The sequence below is a fragment of the Rhinatrema bivittatum genome, chromosome 2 (assembly GCF_901001135.1).
Source record: "Rhinatrema bivittatum chromosome 2, aRhiBiv1.1, whole genome shotgun sequence".
Lineage (NCBI taxonomy): Eukaryota > Metazoa > Chordata > Amphibia > Gymnophiona > Rhinatrematidae > Rhinatrema > Rhinatrema bivittatum.
The window spans coordinates 169508116-169523254 of NC_042616.1; the positions used below are offsets into that span (position 1 = coordinate 169508116).

General features: G+C 43.1%; 1 protein-coding gene across 1 annotated transcript in view; it reads left to right on the forward strand.

Annotated features, from left to right (window-relative positions):
* ANKIB1 (ankyrin repeat and IBR domain containing 1) overlaps positions 1-15139 on the forward strand; it is a 493668-nt gene that overhangs the window by 463820 nt on the left and 14709 nt on the right. Inside the window, exon 18 of the mRNA XM_029588858.1 lies at positions 502-610. Within this exon, the coding sequence (XP_029444718.1) occupies positions 502-610 (109 nt within the window). The remainder of the gene's footprint in view (positions 1-501; positions 611-15139) is intronic.

The window sequence follows — 15139 nt, forward strand, 5'->3', positions numbered from 1 at the left end:
AATGGTACCAGCAAAACCACAGTGGATTGAATATATAAGATGTTATCTATCCTGTTTAAGTACGGTTAAGTTGGGTGAGGCACAAGTAGCTTAAAGTGGCCTACTGTTGGCCTCACAACATCAGATTTGGGATGTGAACCCAAGCAGTCCAGTGTTCTAATCATTAGTGTGCTCTCTCTGAGCCAAGGTTCTTAGTCCTGTCATAAGCTATTAATGTCTTTAGAAATATTTAATTATAAACATTTTTATATGTATTTGATTCTGAGATCAGTAGTTATTTTAGAACGCTATTGTCAGCCACTCATATCACCAGTTTCTGAACCAGTGACATTTAACCATGAGTTGTTGATTTTTGGGTTTTTTTGCTCTCTAAGGGAAAATATACCTAAATGCAACAAGTTCCGCAGGGAGAGAGTTTGCAAAAAATAGATTTTACTCAGCGTTACTTCAGAGAAGACTACTGCATGCTACCTGTCTTTTTATAACCTTTGGTTTATGCAGGAATATGCTGAATTTCAGTATCGGAGGAGACATAGGCAACGACGTCGAGGAGATCTGCTTAGTCTGCGAAGTACACCGGATCCTGATGATCCCAGTGAGAGCACTTTAGGTATGTGCTTAGTTTAGAAATCAGTTAAAACAAAACAAAAAATTAATCTGACAGCTCAGAAGGGCTTAAACTAGGCCAAAACAGCATCAAAAACACAGGGGCATGTGGGAAAATGCCTTATGTGCCCATATCTAATATGCCATAGGACTCATTTAACAGCACTTCCTTATCTACTGTGTCCTGGTACTACTTACACATCACAAACCTTCATGCCTACCAGATGGTTTCAGTATGAACAGTTCAACTAAGCTATCTAAGATACAGCACTTTTAACTGGCTCCTCTGGATCCCTCTGCTAAGCCTCCACAACTACCTATTCCAGCCATGAAAGACTGTGGTAGATACGCATGTGCAACAAAGAACTTGTACACTTTGGCTGAAGCAAGGGGGAAGAAAGCCCTTGATGATCTAAAGAAAAAAAATGGCTTTTCAGCGAGCCAAAGGTCCACTAGATAATGGCCGTGGTGGAGTAATGGGCATGGATATAATGCTCCCGAGGCAGAGGAGAGATGTAGGAGGAAATTTAACAGCAAGGGCAGTTGGATAGCCGTTATTACCTATAGGCACGGAAATGTGTGGAAAACATGAGGTGGGATCTAATGAAGCTTTAGGAATGGTCTACAGTCTGATAGCTAAGACTTAATGCTAAAAATTGCAAGATCATTTATTTGGGAACTCTACAGTATGGAGGATGAATTTCTGTACACAAAACAAAAACGGGATCTGGATGTGATCTTAAGGTGGCTGAACAGCATAATGAGAGGAATAGCTAGAAAAAAAAGGAGGAAGATTGCCTCTGAATAAATCTCTGGTGAGACCTTATTTGGAATTATGTATATAATTTTGGAAGTCATACATTCTAAAGGATGTAAACCGAATAGTGATGGTCCAGAGGGCAGTGACTAAAATGATCAGCCACCTTCATTGTAAAGCATATGAGGTCAGATCCAAACATATATATGAATTCAGATCTAAATATATATACTCTAGAGAAAAAGAGAGATAAGAGATATAATAGAGACATACCTACAAGGATGGGCTGAGCTCAAGTAAAGAGTAATTAAAAAAAATAAATAAATAAAAAGTAGAAGGGGAGCTAAGTTGGGATTCCTTTTCCCCCCAATCTCCAAGCTCGGCGTGCAGACCTGACGTTCATTCCCTCCTCTGGGAGAGCTATGGGGACGTGGGCAGCTTGTTGGGTTGAGCAGCCTTTTGGCTAAGCCCCGTGCTCAGGCTTGGCTTGTTAGCCGCATGGTAGGCCACAGCCTTATGTGCGTTTTTCCTGCACATAAGGCTATCCTCTTCAGTTGGGTCAGTTCGTGCTTGTGCATCTGGATTGTGCACCTAGTTGGGCGCATAGGGGGCGCCTACCTGGGCAACCAGTTGTGCATGCATACACATGCAGTAAGTTTGTAGTAAGTAACTTGTAGCTGGATCCCAGACCTATACAATGGTTATTGAAGCGACAGTAAGTTGTTCCTTGCTCTGGATGAAAGGGGATGTCAAATATCCCCTCCAGATGTCCATAAAGAGTGCATATTTTCGCAAGGAAGAGCAGCATGCAGAGGGATACTCAAAAACTGCCAAACGATCTAGCTGGGTTCTCCAGTAAGTTATGGCGCTTCCACATCCAACCAATGAGCCAGAATTGATTTATTTTTGGCCAATAAACAAACCTTCTTGAATAGCAATCCTTGAGAGTTAGAGATATTATCTTTAATCTCTACCAGGGAGTCAAATAGGCACAGCAAAGGGGATACAGGGAAGTCACAGCATTGCAAGTTTCCCAGATAATCAAGAATTTTTCCCCAGAATACCTGTATCAATGTGCATTCCCAAAAACAATGAAATAATGTTCCTGGAGAATATCCATACTTTATACATACAGCGGAATTTGCTAGTTTGGCTTTATAAGCCCATACCGGCGAAATGTATATACAACAAAGAAATTTAAATTGCACTTCTCATCTGCACATTTTCAGATATTTCATTAGGATGTACAAAATAAGTTTGGATCATAGGGAGGGTAACAGGGATAGGCATCTCCAGGTTCCATTCCGTAACCAACTCAGGTAAAGCCGAAGCACGCCACACCTCTTTCAAAGCTACTATTAAAGAAGTACAAGACAGCTTCCTCCCTGGCGGAGTAAGAAAAAACCGGTCAATTTAAGTTAAATCCAAAGATATGGGGGATTTAAGGAGATCTGTTACAATAAAATGATGGGCTTGTAAATACGCATAAAAAACTTTGATAGTGAATATTCACTTTGGAGATCCTGAAAGCTGCGTACTAACCCTCGCTCCTCTTGTACAAATGAATCAAACCCTTATAGGCCCATTGTTGAAAAACTACATTAGTCAGTCCTGGAATAAACCTAGGATAGCCCATTATAGTCAGCATAGGGGATACCCATCCAAGGGATCCGTAGTTTAGCACAGAGCAGTTTCCAGGCTTGCCTACATGTCTCCACTATTGGGTTATTTTGAATTTTCCCTGAAAGCAAATGGCCTGGTACATCTAATAAATTCCCAATTTGTAATGGGTGGCACAAAGCCTCTAGAAAAGAGTGAGGGGAAAATGTTTTGGATCCCCATATCCAATCATAGATATGCCACAGTAAATATGCAACATTATACATCTGCAAGTTCAGACAATTCATTCCTCCCACTTCATGAGACAGTTGCAATTTGGGAAAGGCTAACCTAGCTCATTTATTTCCCCACAAGAAACTACAGAGTGCTCTGTCCAGCTGCAATAGATGTATTTGTTTAAGTCGACCCAGTAACATTTGGAAGATATATAGCGACCTGGGTAGCTCCATCATCTTAAATAGTTGGATCACCCTCCCAGGGACAAAGGCAGATTCTGCCATTCCCTCAGTCTCTCCTTGATCTTCCATAACAAGGGAAGTATATTACTATCATATATTCTCGTATTATCTATGGGGATGTTAATGCCTAAGTATCTCTTGTCTTTCTCTACCCATTGTAAGAGGAAGGAGCCTGGCCAGTAGTCTTTCATCTAGGCCTCGGACTTATCCTAGATGATTTTGAGTCCTGAAAATTTACCAAAGTGATTCTGTAAAATCATAAGCTGTTGCAAAGAGGAGACAGGGTTCATTAAGAAAACTAAAACATCATCTGCAAATGCAGCTATCGTAAATGATTCTTCCCTCCGTTCCAATCCTGTTTTCAGCGCGGGCTATTTAAACTTAGAAACTGGTTTAATTCTGTCTCTGTCCCGCTTCTCGTGAAGTTCCATTTCGAGACTCAGCATCCGGATCAGAAGGTTACTTTTCCATCTACAATCAGCTAAGTGGAAGTTTTTCAATATCTATTGTGCTAATTTTTATTTCTATCACATTTACAGTATTTGTGCTCTACCAGTTATACTCACCCCTGAAGAAGCTACACGCTTCATAGCGAAACACCGGCCGTTATTGGGTTTGGAGTGATAACTGTTTAAATGGGGATAGACTACGTTTGAGCACTGCTTTTGGTTTGGCCACTGCATCCAAAACGTTTTCCAAGGAGTGGTGATGGTGGTGGCAGAATTGAGAAAAGGATAGGATTTTGGTACACCTATACTTAGACAACTGGCTGATTCGGGCCAAGAGTCTGGAAGAGAGCCTTTGGGTCTCACGCAAAGTGATCTCCTTATTGCAGGAGCTAGGCTGGGTGGTGAACCTAGCCAAGAGCAAGCTTCAGCCATCTCAGTCACTGGAGAATCTCGGTGTTCGGTTCGACATGAAGCAGGGCAGAGTGTTCCTGCCGGAGGGTTGTATTCAGAAGCTGATGGTGCAGGTGCATCTATTGATGAGCACAATGCGCCCGACTGTGTGATCTTATCTATAGGTACTCTGATGACAGCGACCCTAGAGGTGGTGCTGTGAGTGAGGGGGCATATGCACCCCCTTCAGCACACTTTGCTGTCTTGTTGGAGCCCACAGGCTCAGGATTGTTCAAGTAGGCTTCACCTACTGATGGAGATTCAGTTACACCTGCAGTGGAGGTTACAGGCAGATATTCTAAGAAAAGGGGTTTCCCTAAGATCACCGGACTGGCTAGTACTCACAACAGATGCAAGCATCCAAGATTGGGGAGCTTACTGTCAGGAGTTGCAGCACAAGGGCGCTGGAGTATAGAAGGGCTTCTCTGGAGCATCAGTTGACTGGAAGCCTAAGAGGCATATCATGAGGTATTTGGAGGTTTCTTAAACTTCTCAGGAAGACTGATCTCCTGTTTGTTCTCCATGGTGGGAGTAAATGGGGCATGCCAGCATCACAGCTACGATAGCTTGCTGAATTAAGGAGGTAGTCACAGCCATGTATGTGGATGCCGAGCAACCATTGTCTAGTCAGGTTAGGGCTCATTCCACTAGGGCTCAGGCAGTGTTATGGGCAGAGATTAGACTGCTGTCTCCCATCAACATTTGCCGAGCTGTGACATAATCCTCTTTTCACACCTTTTCCAGGCATTACTGCCTGAATGTGCAGGCCTGGGAGGACCCAACCTTTGCTCATGCAGTGTTGATTGGACTGCAGGCAGCCTCCTGCCCTATTCGGGAGTAGCTTTTGTACATCCCACTGGTTTTGGATCCATCTGTCCAATTGCTAAGAAAGAAGAAATTACTTCTTACCTGATAATTCCCTTTTCTTTAATTAAGGACATGTGAATCCACCTTCCTGCCCTTGGCCGCCAGATGGTTGTGCTATTGTCCTCCTGCGGTGCTGCATGTTCCAGGGGTTACTGGTAAATGTTACTCCAGTCCGTAGACTATTGTTATTACTCTCTGTCTGAGCTCAGGAATTTTCCTGTTAGCTGAGTGCTAGAATGGTTATTTGTTAATAATCAAGTTTTGTTAGTTTGTCTACAGTTAGCTTTTGCAGAGAATACCGGTGGGCTGATGTCAGTGCAGGGGATATATATACTGTGATGTTAGCTTTGCTCCGTCTCCATTTGCTGGTAGAGGTGCATAACCCACTGGTTTTGGATCCACCTGTCCTTATTAAAGAAAAGGAAATGATCAGGTAAGTAGTAATTGCTCCTTATCAAAATGAGATATTTTGCAGAAGCCTCTTTGCAACTCCTCCTCTTCTACTTAGTACAATGATACTGGATATAGGCAAGCATAGCCTCCGTTAAGGAGTAGACCTCTATGCAGCCAGTGGATTGACTGCTACCAGCCATGTCTTGCCACTGTTTAGAAGGATGCAGTAGCCAGGAAATGTTATCACTTTCATCTGTTATCACTTTCATCTCAACTCACTTTCATCTCAACATACAAGTTATGAGCATGGTGTACATGGAAGCTGAACATCCTCTCGGCGTATTACATAGCTGGGAAATGAGAATTCTTGTCATTCAGGTACTCTCTCTGTTAGGTTCTCTAAATCTATCTTAGATTGAAAGATTACACTGTGGGAAACTCCACATTTATAAAAGTGTAGAATCATTCTTAGTATCACTGAGCCAATGCTCATTTACATAATAGATGATGGCAGAAAAAGACCAACTGATCAATCCAGTCAGATCAGTTAGTCCTTTCCATGTTGCAAAGAATATAACCCACCTGCAAGCCATAGAGTATGACCACCTGTAGGATATTGTCAGCAAGCCAAATGTAGGATTTTAGAAAGTTGAAATCCAGAACCTCCAGGGTTCCGCCGGGTATTCCAAGGCTCAATGCTCATCTCCCGGATTGCCGCCTATCAGCTCTATATGACCCAATATAATAGGGTCATTTTTAAGCAGATACAAGATTTGACAGATACCCTGCCTCAACAATTCCAAGATCAGCTTCAAACTCTAGTAAACAAGGGTTTTGAAGCAGGCAAGCATGAGATCAGATCATCTTATGATATCTTTGACACTGCCACTAGGGTATCTGCAGCCGCTATTTCGGCAAGAAGATGGGCCTGGCTCAAGTCTTCCGACCTTCGCCCTGAAGTACAAGATAGGCTATCCGACCTGCCCTGTGTGGGGGACAATCTGTTTGGCGAACAGATTCAGCGAACGGTGGCAGAACTTAAGGACCATCATGAGACCCTAAGAAGCTCTCTCTGATGCCTTCTGTTCTTCTAAACAGCCCTTCAGAAAGGACTCTAAAAAGTCATTCTTCTGCCCGAAGAAGTCCTACCCACCACCAACCAGATCCCGTGCGACGAGACCTTTTCAGAAAGCACAGTCTCGTCAACCACGAAAACAAAAGCCACAAGCAGCTCCTCAACCAGGGCCTGCTTCAGGTTTTTGACTTCCACTTAGAGAGCAGCAGCCAGATTCCACTGCCTCACATACCAGTGGGAGGTCGATTGTGCCACTTCCACAACATATGGCACTCAATCACCTCAGACCAATGGGTACTGGCGATAATTGCTCAGGGTTACCATCTGAACTTTCTCTCCGTGCCACCAGACTCCCCACCTCTACCGATGTGGAGAACATCCGATCACTCCATCCTTCTGGATCAAGAGATCTCCCTCCTTCTCCAGTCCAAGGCAATAGAACATGTACCCTACTCTCAGCACAGCCTAGGGTTCTATTCCCGGTACTTTCTAATCCCCAAAAAATCGGGAGGTGTTCGTCCTATCCTGGACCTACGGGCCCTCAACAAGTACCTCCAGCGAGAGAAGTTCAAGATTGTAACCTTAGGCTCGCTTCTTCCTCTTCTACAAAGAGGAGACTGGCTATGCTCTCTGGACCTCCAGGACGCATACACTCATATTGCGATAACTCCATCTCATCGCAAATACCTGAGGTTTCTAGTAGGCCACAAGCACTAGCAATACTGAGTGCTTCCATTCGGCCTAGCATCTGTGCCACGAGTCTTCACAAAATGCCTTGTAGTAGTTGCAGCCTTCCTCAGGACCCAAGGTGTTCACGTCTACCCCTGTCTAGACGACTGGTTAATCAGGGCTCCCACTCAGCAAGCTGCTCTGTCGTCCCTCAATCTAACCTTACACACTAATTTCATTAGGATTTCTCGTCAACTACGACAAATCCTACTTCGTCCCATCTCAAACCTTGTCGTTCATTGGGGCAGACTTAGACACCTTGCAGGCAAAGGCTTTTCTGCCTCGACAACGAGCTCTCACTCTTGTGTCTCTTGCACACCAGCTGCAGTCTCAGCACTCCGCGACTGCACACCACTTTCTCATCCTCCTGGGACACACCAATGGCCCGTTTGGCCATGAGAGTCATGCAGTGGACTCTAAGGTCTCAATGGACTCAAAGCATTCAGCCCCTGTCAACCATTGTCCACGTAACCAACTCACTCCATCAGTCTCTTGCCTGGTGGAAAAATCAGAACAATCTCCTCCAAGGCTTGCCCTTTCAGGCTCCAGATCCTCAAATAACTCTTACCACCGATGCTTCCATCCTCGGCTGGGGAGCCCATGTGGCCAATCTGCAGACACAAGGATCTTGGTCTCCAGAGGAAGCCAAACACCTAATAAATTTCCTGGATCTTCGAGCAATGAGATATGCTCTCAGGGCATTTCAGGATCACCTCTCAAATCAAGTTATCCTGATCCAGACGGACAACCAGGTGGCTATGTGGTACATCAACAAACAGGGAGGCATGGGCTCCTTCCTTCTGTGTCAGGAAGCTGCACATATATGGGCGGAAGCTCTCTCCCATTCGATGTCCCTCAGGGCCACCTGGTTGCCGGGAGTGGACAATGTCTTGGCAGACAAGCTGAGTTGCATCTTTCAACCGCACGAGTGGTCTCTCAACCCCTCAGTGGCGAACTCCATCTTCCAACAATGGGGATATCCTCAGATAGACCTCTTTGCGTCTCCTCAAAACCGCAAAGTAGAGAACTTCTGCTCTCTCATTCGCAGCAAACACACTCAACCCAGAGACGCATTCTCCCTCTTGTGGACAACCGGTCTGCTCTATGCATTCCCTCCACTTCCTCTTCTCTCGAAGACTCTCGTGAAGTTACGTCAGGACAAGGGAACTATGATCCTGATAGCACCTCACTGGCCACACCAAGTGTGGTTTCCAATACTGCAGGATCTCTCCATTCGCCGGCGCATTCCCTTAGGGATGGACCCGCTTCTGATCACTCAAAATGATGGGAGCCTCCACCATCCCAATCTTCATGCCTTGTCTCTGATGGCAAGGATTTTGAAAGGTTAATCCTTCAGCCACTTAACCTTTCTGAACCAGTTTCCCGTGTCTTGATTGCTTCACAGAAGCCTTCCATGAGAAAAGCTTACTCTTACAAATGGAAAAGGTTCATGTCATGGTGCTCTTCTCAGCCCCTTGACCCCTTTTCCTGTCCCATCACGAAGTTTTTGGACTATCTCTGGCATTTATCAGAATCAGGTCTAAAGACTTCTTCCATCAGAATGCATGTCAGTGCAGTAGCCGCCTTCCATAAAGGTTTCGGGGATGTTCCTATATCAGTACAACCCCTTGTAACACGTTTCTTGAAGGGCTTGCTTCACCTCAAGCCTCCACTGCATCCTCCAGCCCCTTCTTGGGACCTTAATCTGGTTTTGGGTCGGCTCATGAAACCACCATTCGAGCCTCTTCACTCTTGTGAACTTCGATATCTCACATGGAAAGTGATTTTCCTTTTGGCTATCACTTCAGCTCGCAGAGTTAGTGAATTACAGGCCCTAGTTACCTATCCGCCTTACACTAAACTTCTGCAGGACCGGGCGGTACTCCACACTCAGCCTAAATTCTTACCTAAGGTAGTCTCGGATTTTCACCTCAATCAATCCGTCATACTACCTACCTTTTTTCCCAGGCCACATTCCAATCCAGGAGAGCAGGCTCTGCATACCCTTGACTGTAAACGGGCTCTAGCATTTTATCTAGACTGTACAGCTGCCCGCAGGAAAAGCACTCAATTGTTCGTCTCTTTCCACCCTAACAAATTAGGGCAGCCTGTGGGTAAGCAGACTCTCTCCTCCTGGTTGACGGACTGCATATCCTTTTGCTATCAGCAAGCGGGCATTCTATTTCAAGACCATGTTAAAGCACACTCTGTGAAGGCCATGGCGACTTCAGTAGCACACCTGCGATTGGCTGCCTCCTGGTGTTCTCTCCATACCTTTGCAGCCCACTATTGCTTGGACAAAGCCGGAAGACAAGATTCCATCTTCAGCCAGTCTGTCCTTCGTAACCTGTTTACAACATGACGTACCAACACCCTTCTGCCTGCCCGGTGGGGTTCAGGATGCCCTCTACCAAATTCCACCCCAGTTGTTGTGCCTGTTGCACGCCTTTGGGTACATTTGATGCATATTCGGACATCCTCAGCTCGGTACTCACCCATATGTGAGGACTACCATCCTGCTTGTTCTGTGAGAAAGCAAATGTTGCTTACCTGTAACAGGTGTTCTCACAGGACAGTAGGATGTTAGTCCTCACGAAACCCGCCCACCGCTCCACGGTGTTGGGTTCGTAGCGTTTTATTTTATTTTTCGGCACTGCCTGTAGCTTTTCAAACAAGACTGAAGGGGGACCCCTGCTGGCTGCAGGGTTAGTGCCATGCTGGGCATGCCCAGTAGGGGCCAGTCAAAGTTCTGGAAACTTTGACAAAAGTGTTCCGTGATTGGGCTCCATCCTGTGATGTCACCTATATGTGAGGACTAACATCCTGCTGTCCTATGAGAACACCTGTTACAGGTAAGCAACATTTTCTTTATTTAAGGTATTGGGGAGAGGTTAATTATTGGGGTGTACTGTTTGTGTGTTTGTGCTTTTGATGGTCAGTAAGGTGGCTAATAAGCAGAATGAAAATACAAACAAAAAATACACATTGAAATGTTTTTATGCTAATGCCAGAAGTCGAATGAAAATAAAGTGAATAATACATTTCCCATTATAGTCTATAGGACTGATTTTATTGCAGCAGGAGCCTTTCTGGAGATATTCTTTTTCTAAATAGAAGTACATATATTCATGATGGGGAGGGCTCTGTTTGGCGAATAAAAACTGTGTGGGTGACTAACTTTTGTGGGCTTATCTGTCAGTGGAACAGTATACAGCATCTGTGCTGTTTTTTTTTCCTTTTTTTGGAGGCGTGCTGAATTTTTTTGGACCAACTCAAATGTGCCCTGAGACAATGCTTGTGACAGCGAAGCATTCCTTAAGATGAGTACTGCATTTGTTGCTTGAAAATATAAAAATTGTGCTGGCTATTGATAGTGGACTGCAGGAGTGGAATCAAAACAGTGGTGACATCCAGTTTATTTAAAGAGACAAACGTCTAAATGAAATAAAAAGATTGCACTATTGCACATTTTTGAGTAATGAATGAAAGGGTTTTTCCCATGATGGTAGCCTGAATATGGACTCTTGTTGCTGACTACTGTAGAGGTTTGGAACGCTGGTTGCTGACTGAGGTTTTCCATTTCTATAATATAATATTGCAATGGCAGTATGATTATTGTAATGCAATAGTTCTATATATGCAGTATTTATCTTTATTTTTAAAGAAGTATTATAAAATAAAAATAATTAAAAAAAAAAAAAAAAGAAACTATATAGAAACTGACACTAGTGTGTGTTTTGGATTCTCCTTTATTGATGGGCACTGGGGAGCATTTTGTTTGATACTTATATATATATATGCAGTTTTATCTAATTTCAGAATATATGACTTGCGTTAGTATCAGAGCAAAAACAGAATCCTGTTTTCACAAATTTAAGAGGGGATGGGACTCTGTTTGCCTTGAAAAAAAAGCCTAGGGCCAATTCATAATTAGCACTTTGAAAACATTGATAGGGCAACCTGCAACAAGTTGTGTTTTCTGAAAAGAGATAAAATGATTTAAGGATTTAGAGTGCCATGGTCTGGAGCTATCTTCATGTTTAGTGGTCCATGGCAACAATGTTGGATTTAGTCTCTTGGGTGAGGACTCACATGAGGCTCTTTTTTATTTATTATAAAAGATTTATATCCCGCATTCTTCCAAATTCGAAGCAGGGAGTAATAAAACGTACATAAAACATTTCATAGAAAAGCAGACAAAAATGACAAAGTACTGAATACCTGAGGCTAAGCTTACAAACCCAATGATACTATTAATAAATCATTCCTTTAATTCAGATGGGTTTCTGAATAGGAATATTTTCAGAGCCTTCTTAAAACTCAGTGTATCACTCTTAAATTGGATATACTGCAAGATAATTCCACAAACGTTTGCCGGCCACTGAAAAAGCTTGATCTTGGATTTCAGTTGGGTGGGCTAACTATGGAAGAAGGTGTTTCCAATCAGGCCTGCCTAGCGGATCTGAGTTGCCGTGAGGGTTTATAAATGCATAAGATGGAATTGATCCAAGAGGATTCAGGATTATTAATTAACTTATGGATGAGCAATGAAAAAAAACTTTGCTGTCAACATGGTCCCCCAAGACTCAGGCTTATTCTACGAGGCTTCCATTGTAAGACCAAGCCAGGAATTGGTGACAGGTATCGAACTTGGAAATGAGAGTGGATCTCAACTCCCCTTCATAGATTATGGTAACAGCCAATGTCAATCCCCTTGATTGGGGAGTACAGTGTAATGGTCAAGTGGCTCAGGATACTTGGACTTGGGAAGAGGCCAGGTAGTCTATCAGTTGTTTGGAAATGAGGGCAATAAGGAAGGTTCTTCTGCATTTTGCTTTTCAGGTGGTCAGAATTTATCCAATAATGCTAAGGTGGTGGTATATGTGACTCATCAGAGGGAACCAGGAGTCCTCGCGTAGTGTAAGAAGCAAGTCAGTGGATGGTTTAGGCAGAAAGGCACATAAGAATTGTCTCTGTGGGGCACATTGTGAGTACATGCAAATTTTCTCAGCCAAAACGCTCTGGATCCAGAGGAGTGAACTCTGTTGGAGAAGAGATTCTCCCTGATAGTAGACAGATGGGGAGAAATGAACATGATGGCTTCCTGCATCATCACCAAGATGAGTGTTTTTCAATTGAAGGAAGGAATGAGGTCATCCGGTTTGGGTGCTCTCACTCAGTGTCCAATGGAAGGACTTTGTCTTATTTATTTATTTTATTTATTTAAATTCTTTTGATATACCGATGCTCAAGAGCCATGTCTTATCGTACCGGTTTACAATGAACTCGGGGTAAACCAATTAACACTGAAAGCGAAAGTTACATTACAACAGGGAAAGTCAAACAGGGCTGTTAGAAAAAAGGATAGATTAACGATTTCTAACTGAAGAGCCGTGGCGGAAGCACGGAGAAGTTGTTTACATGGTAAAAATAAAATACAATTTACACTTTATAATTTACACATGGAGAAGTTATATATGAATTACACAGAGGGGTCGATTGTACAAGTTATATAAGAGCGTAGTTGGCAGAAAACAGTTCCTTTGTGAGGTGGCAAGAGGGCGCAATGGTGGGGTGTTGGACCAAGTAAGTTCTTCTTGCTTTGACTCTTAGTGGGCAGGATTTTTTTAAAGAATCTCCAAGCATCAGGGCCTCATGATTTTGGTGGTGCCCAATTGGCTGAGAAGTCCTTGGTATGCAAATCTGGTAAGGATATTGGATGAGAATTCAACGATGTTACTGCAATCCCTGGGAAGGAGGAGTTGGGTTTGTTCCAGGGACCTATGGTGCACGAAGATCTATTGCAGTTTTGTCTTAAGGCCTGACCTTTGAGAGAGCTTGTTTAATCAAGAGGGGCTATTCTTAGAGAATGGCGAATACTCTTACTTGCCCTGAAGGTATCTGTCTTTGATATATTGAAAAGTTTGGAGAGTCTTTAAGGACTGGTGTGCAGGTAGTGGACTGTTGAGCCTTGATGTCATTGATTTTGCAGTTTCTGCAGGAGGTCTTGAATAAGAATTTAGACCTTAATTCTCTAAAGATACAGATTGCTGCTACAGAGGATGTTGGGGGGGGGGGGGGGGGAGCGCAAAATATTTGTCTTGCCTTCCTAAGGAATCTTGGTTCTTTAATGATATAAAGAGATTTCGTTCCTGCCAGGAATCTTAATTTTGGTTTTGAGATTTCTTACTGGTCACCTGTTTGAGCTGATGAGGAAGATTTTGATTAAGCATCTTACTCTAAAGGCAATATTTTTGGTGGTGATGTTTTTCAATTGTATATTTTGGAGATTCGAGCTCTGCTTGCAAAGTGAACTTTCTGAGTTTTCTAATGAGACATTTTATATTTGCCCAGTGCCTTCTTTCCTGTCCAAGGTGGTATCCTACTTTTTCCAGAAGGTGTCGTGTAGGGAAGAGTATAGTTTGTTACATTATCTGGATATAAAAAGGTTTTTGCTCCAGGATTGAAAGGTGACTAATGATTTCAGGAAATCAACTTCTTTCTTCTTTTCAGTGACCCCAGGAGGGGTGAAACAGCTTTTGAAGGCTTCATTATCTTGCTGGATTAAGGTAGCTATAGGCGCATCCTATATAGCCAAGGGTTTACTTTTTCCTAAGTAATTGAGGGCTCACTACTGGGGCGCAGGTAGCATGTTGGGTTGAGCTGCACTTGGTGTCAGAGGTGGAGATTTTCAAGACAACAACTTGGTCTCATTGCATTCTTTTGTAAAGAGTTATCGTTTCAATCTCCAAGTCAGAGAAGAAGCCGCTTTTTGGCAAGATGTTTCTAAGAGTGGAGTTGGCAGTGTTCCATCCAAATGAAGATAGCTTGGGTATATTCTATGTGTCTAAACTTGTCAGGCTAGATGATGAGGAAGGAGAAATGTATTCTTACCTGATGATTTCCTTTCATTGAGTCTAGCCAGACCAGTCCATAATCCTCCCTAACTACCAAGGAGTTTTCTGCTGTATTTGTTTAGTGGACATGTTCTAGTGTCTCACACTCGGAGAGTATATTTGTCAGTATCAGTGCCAGCAAACCTCAGGTGAGTAATCTGTTATATTTCCTTCCAGAAAATCCTATGGTTTTGTTTATTCTGTCTTGTTTATTGTTCCCAGGAAGTCAGTTGGTTCTAAAATGGGGGAGATTGTTTCTTCTTTAACTTGTTACATAGAATACTGACATGGTGAGTGCAGCACGGGACCCTATAAGGGGAGATGTCAGCAAATCTGTTGTTCTCTATACCTATCTACTGCATAACCCATGCATCTGGACTGGTCTGAATGGTCGCAAGTAAAAGAGATTAAGAGTACATTTCTCTGTACTACCTCTTCCCAGGCTATTTCCTTCAGTAAAGAAGTATTATTCATATGTTCTTTGTCTCCGCCCCTCCCTCCAAATTTATATCATAATCCTCTTTCTATGGAAAATACTGCTTCCATATACTTTATTGAAGCCTGCTAGCTATTTAAATGTTTTTCATATCCCCCATTTCTCTTCTTTCCTCCAGTGCATTCATTTTGAGTTCCTTTAGCCTCCTTGTAGGGTTTCTGTTGCATATGTACCATTATGGTATCCCTTCTTGTGTATACTGTTTCCGTATACACATGGAGAGTATACATATATTTATTTCACTTGTGGTGATAGTGCAGCTACTGAATGTTTTTATAATCGTCACTCCCCCACAGTTCTAACACAGAATTTTTCCAAAGCTAAAATAATTCCCAATTGATCA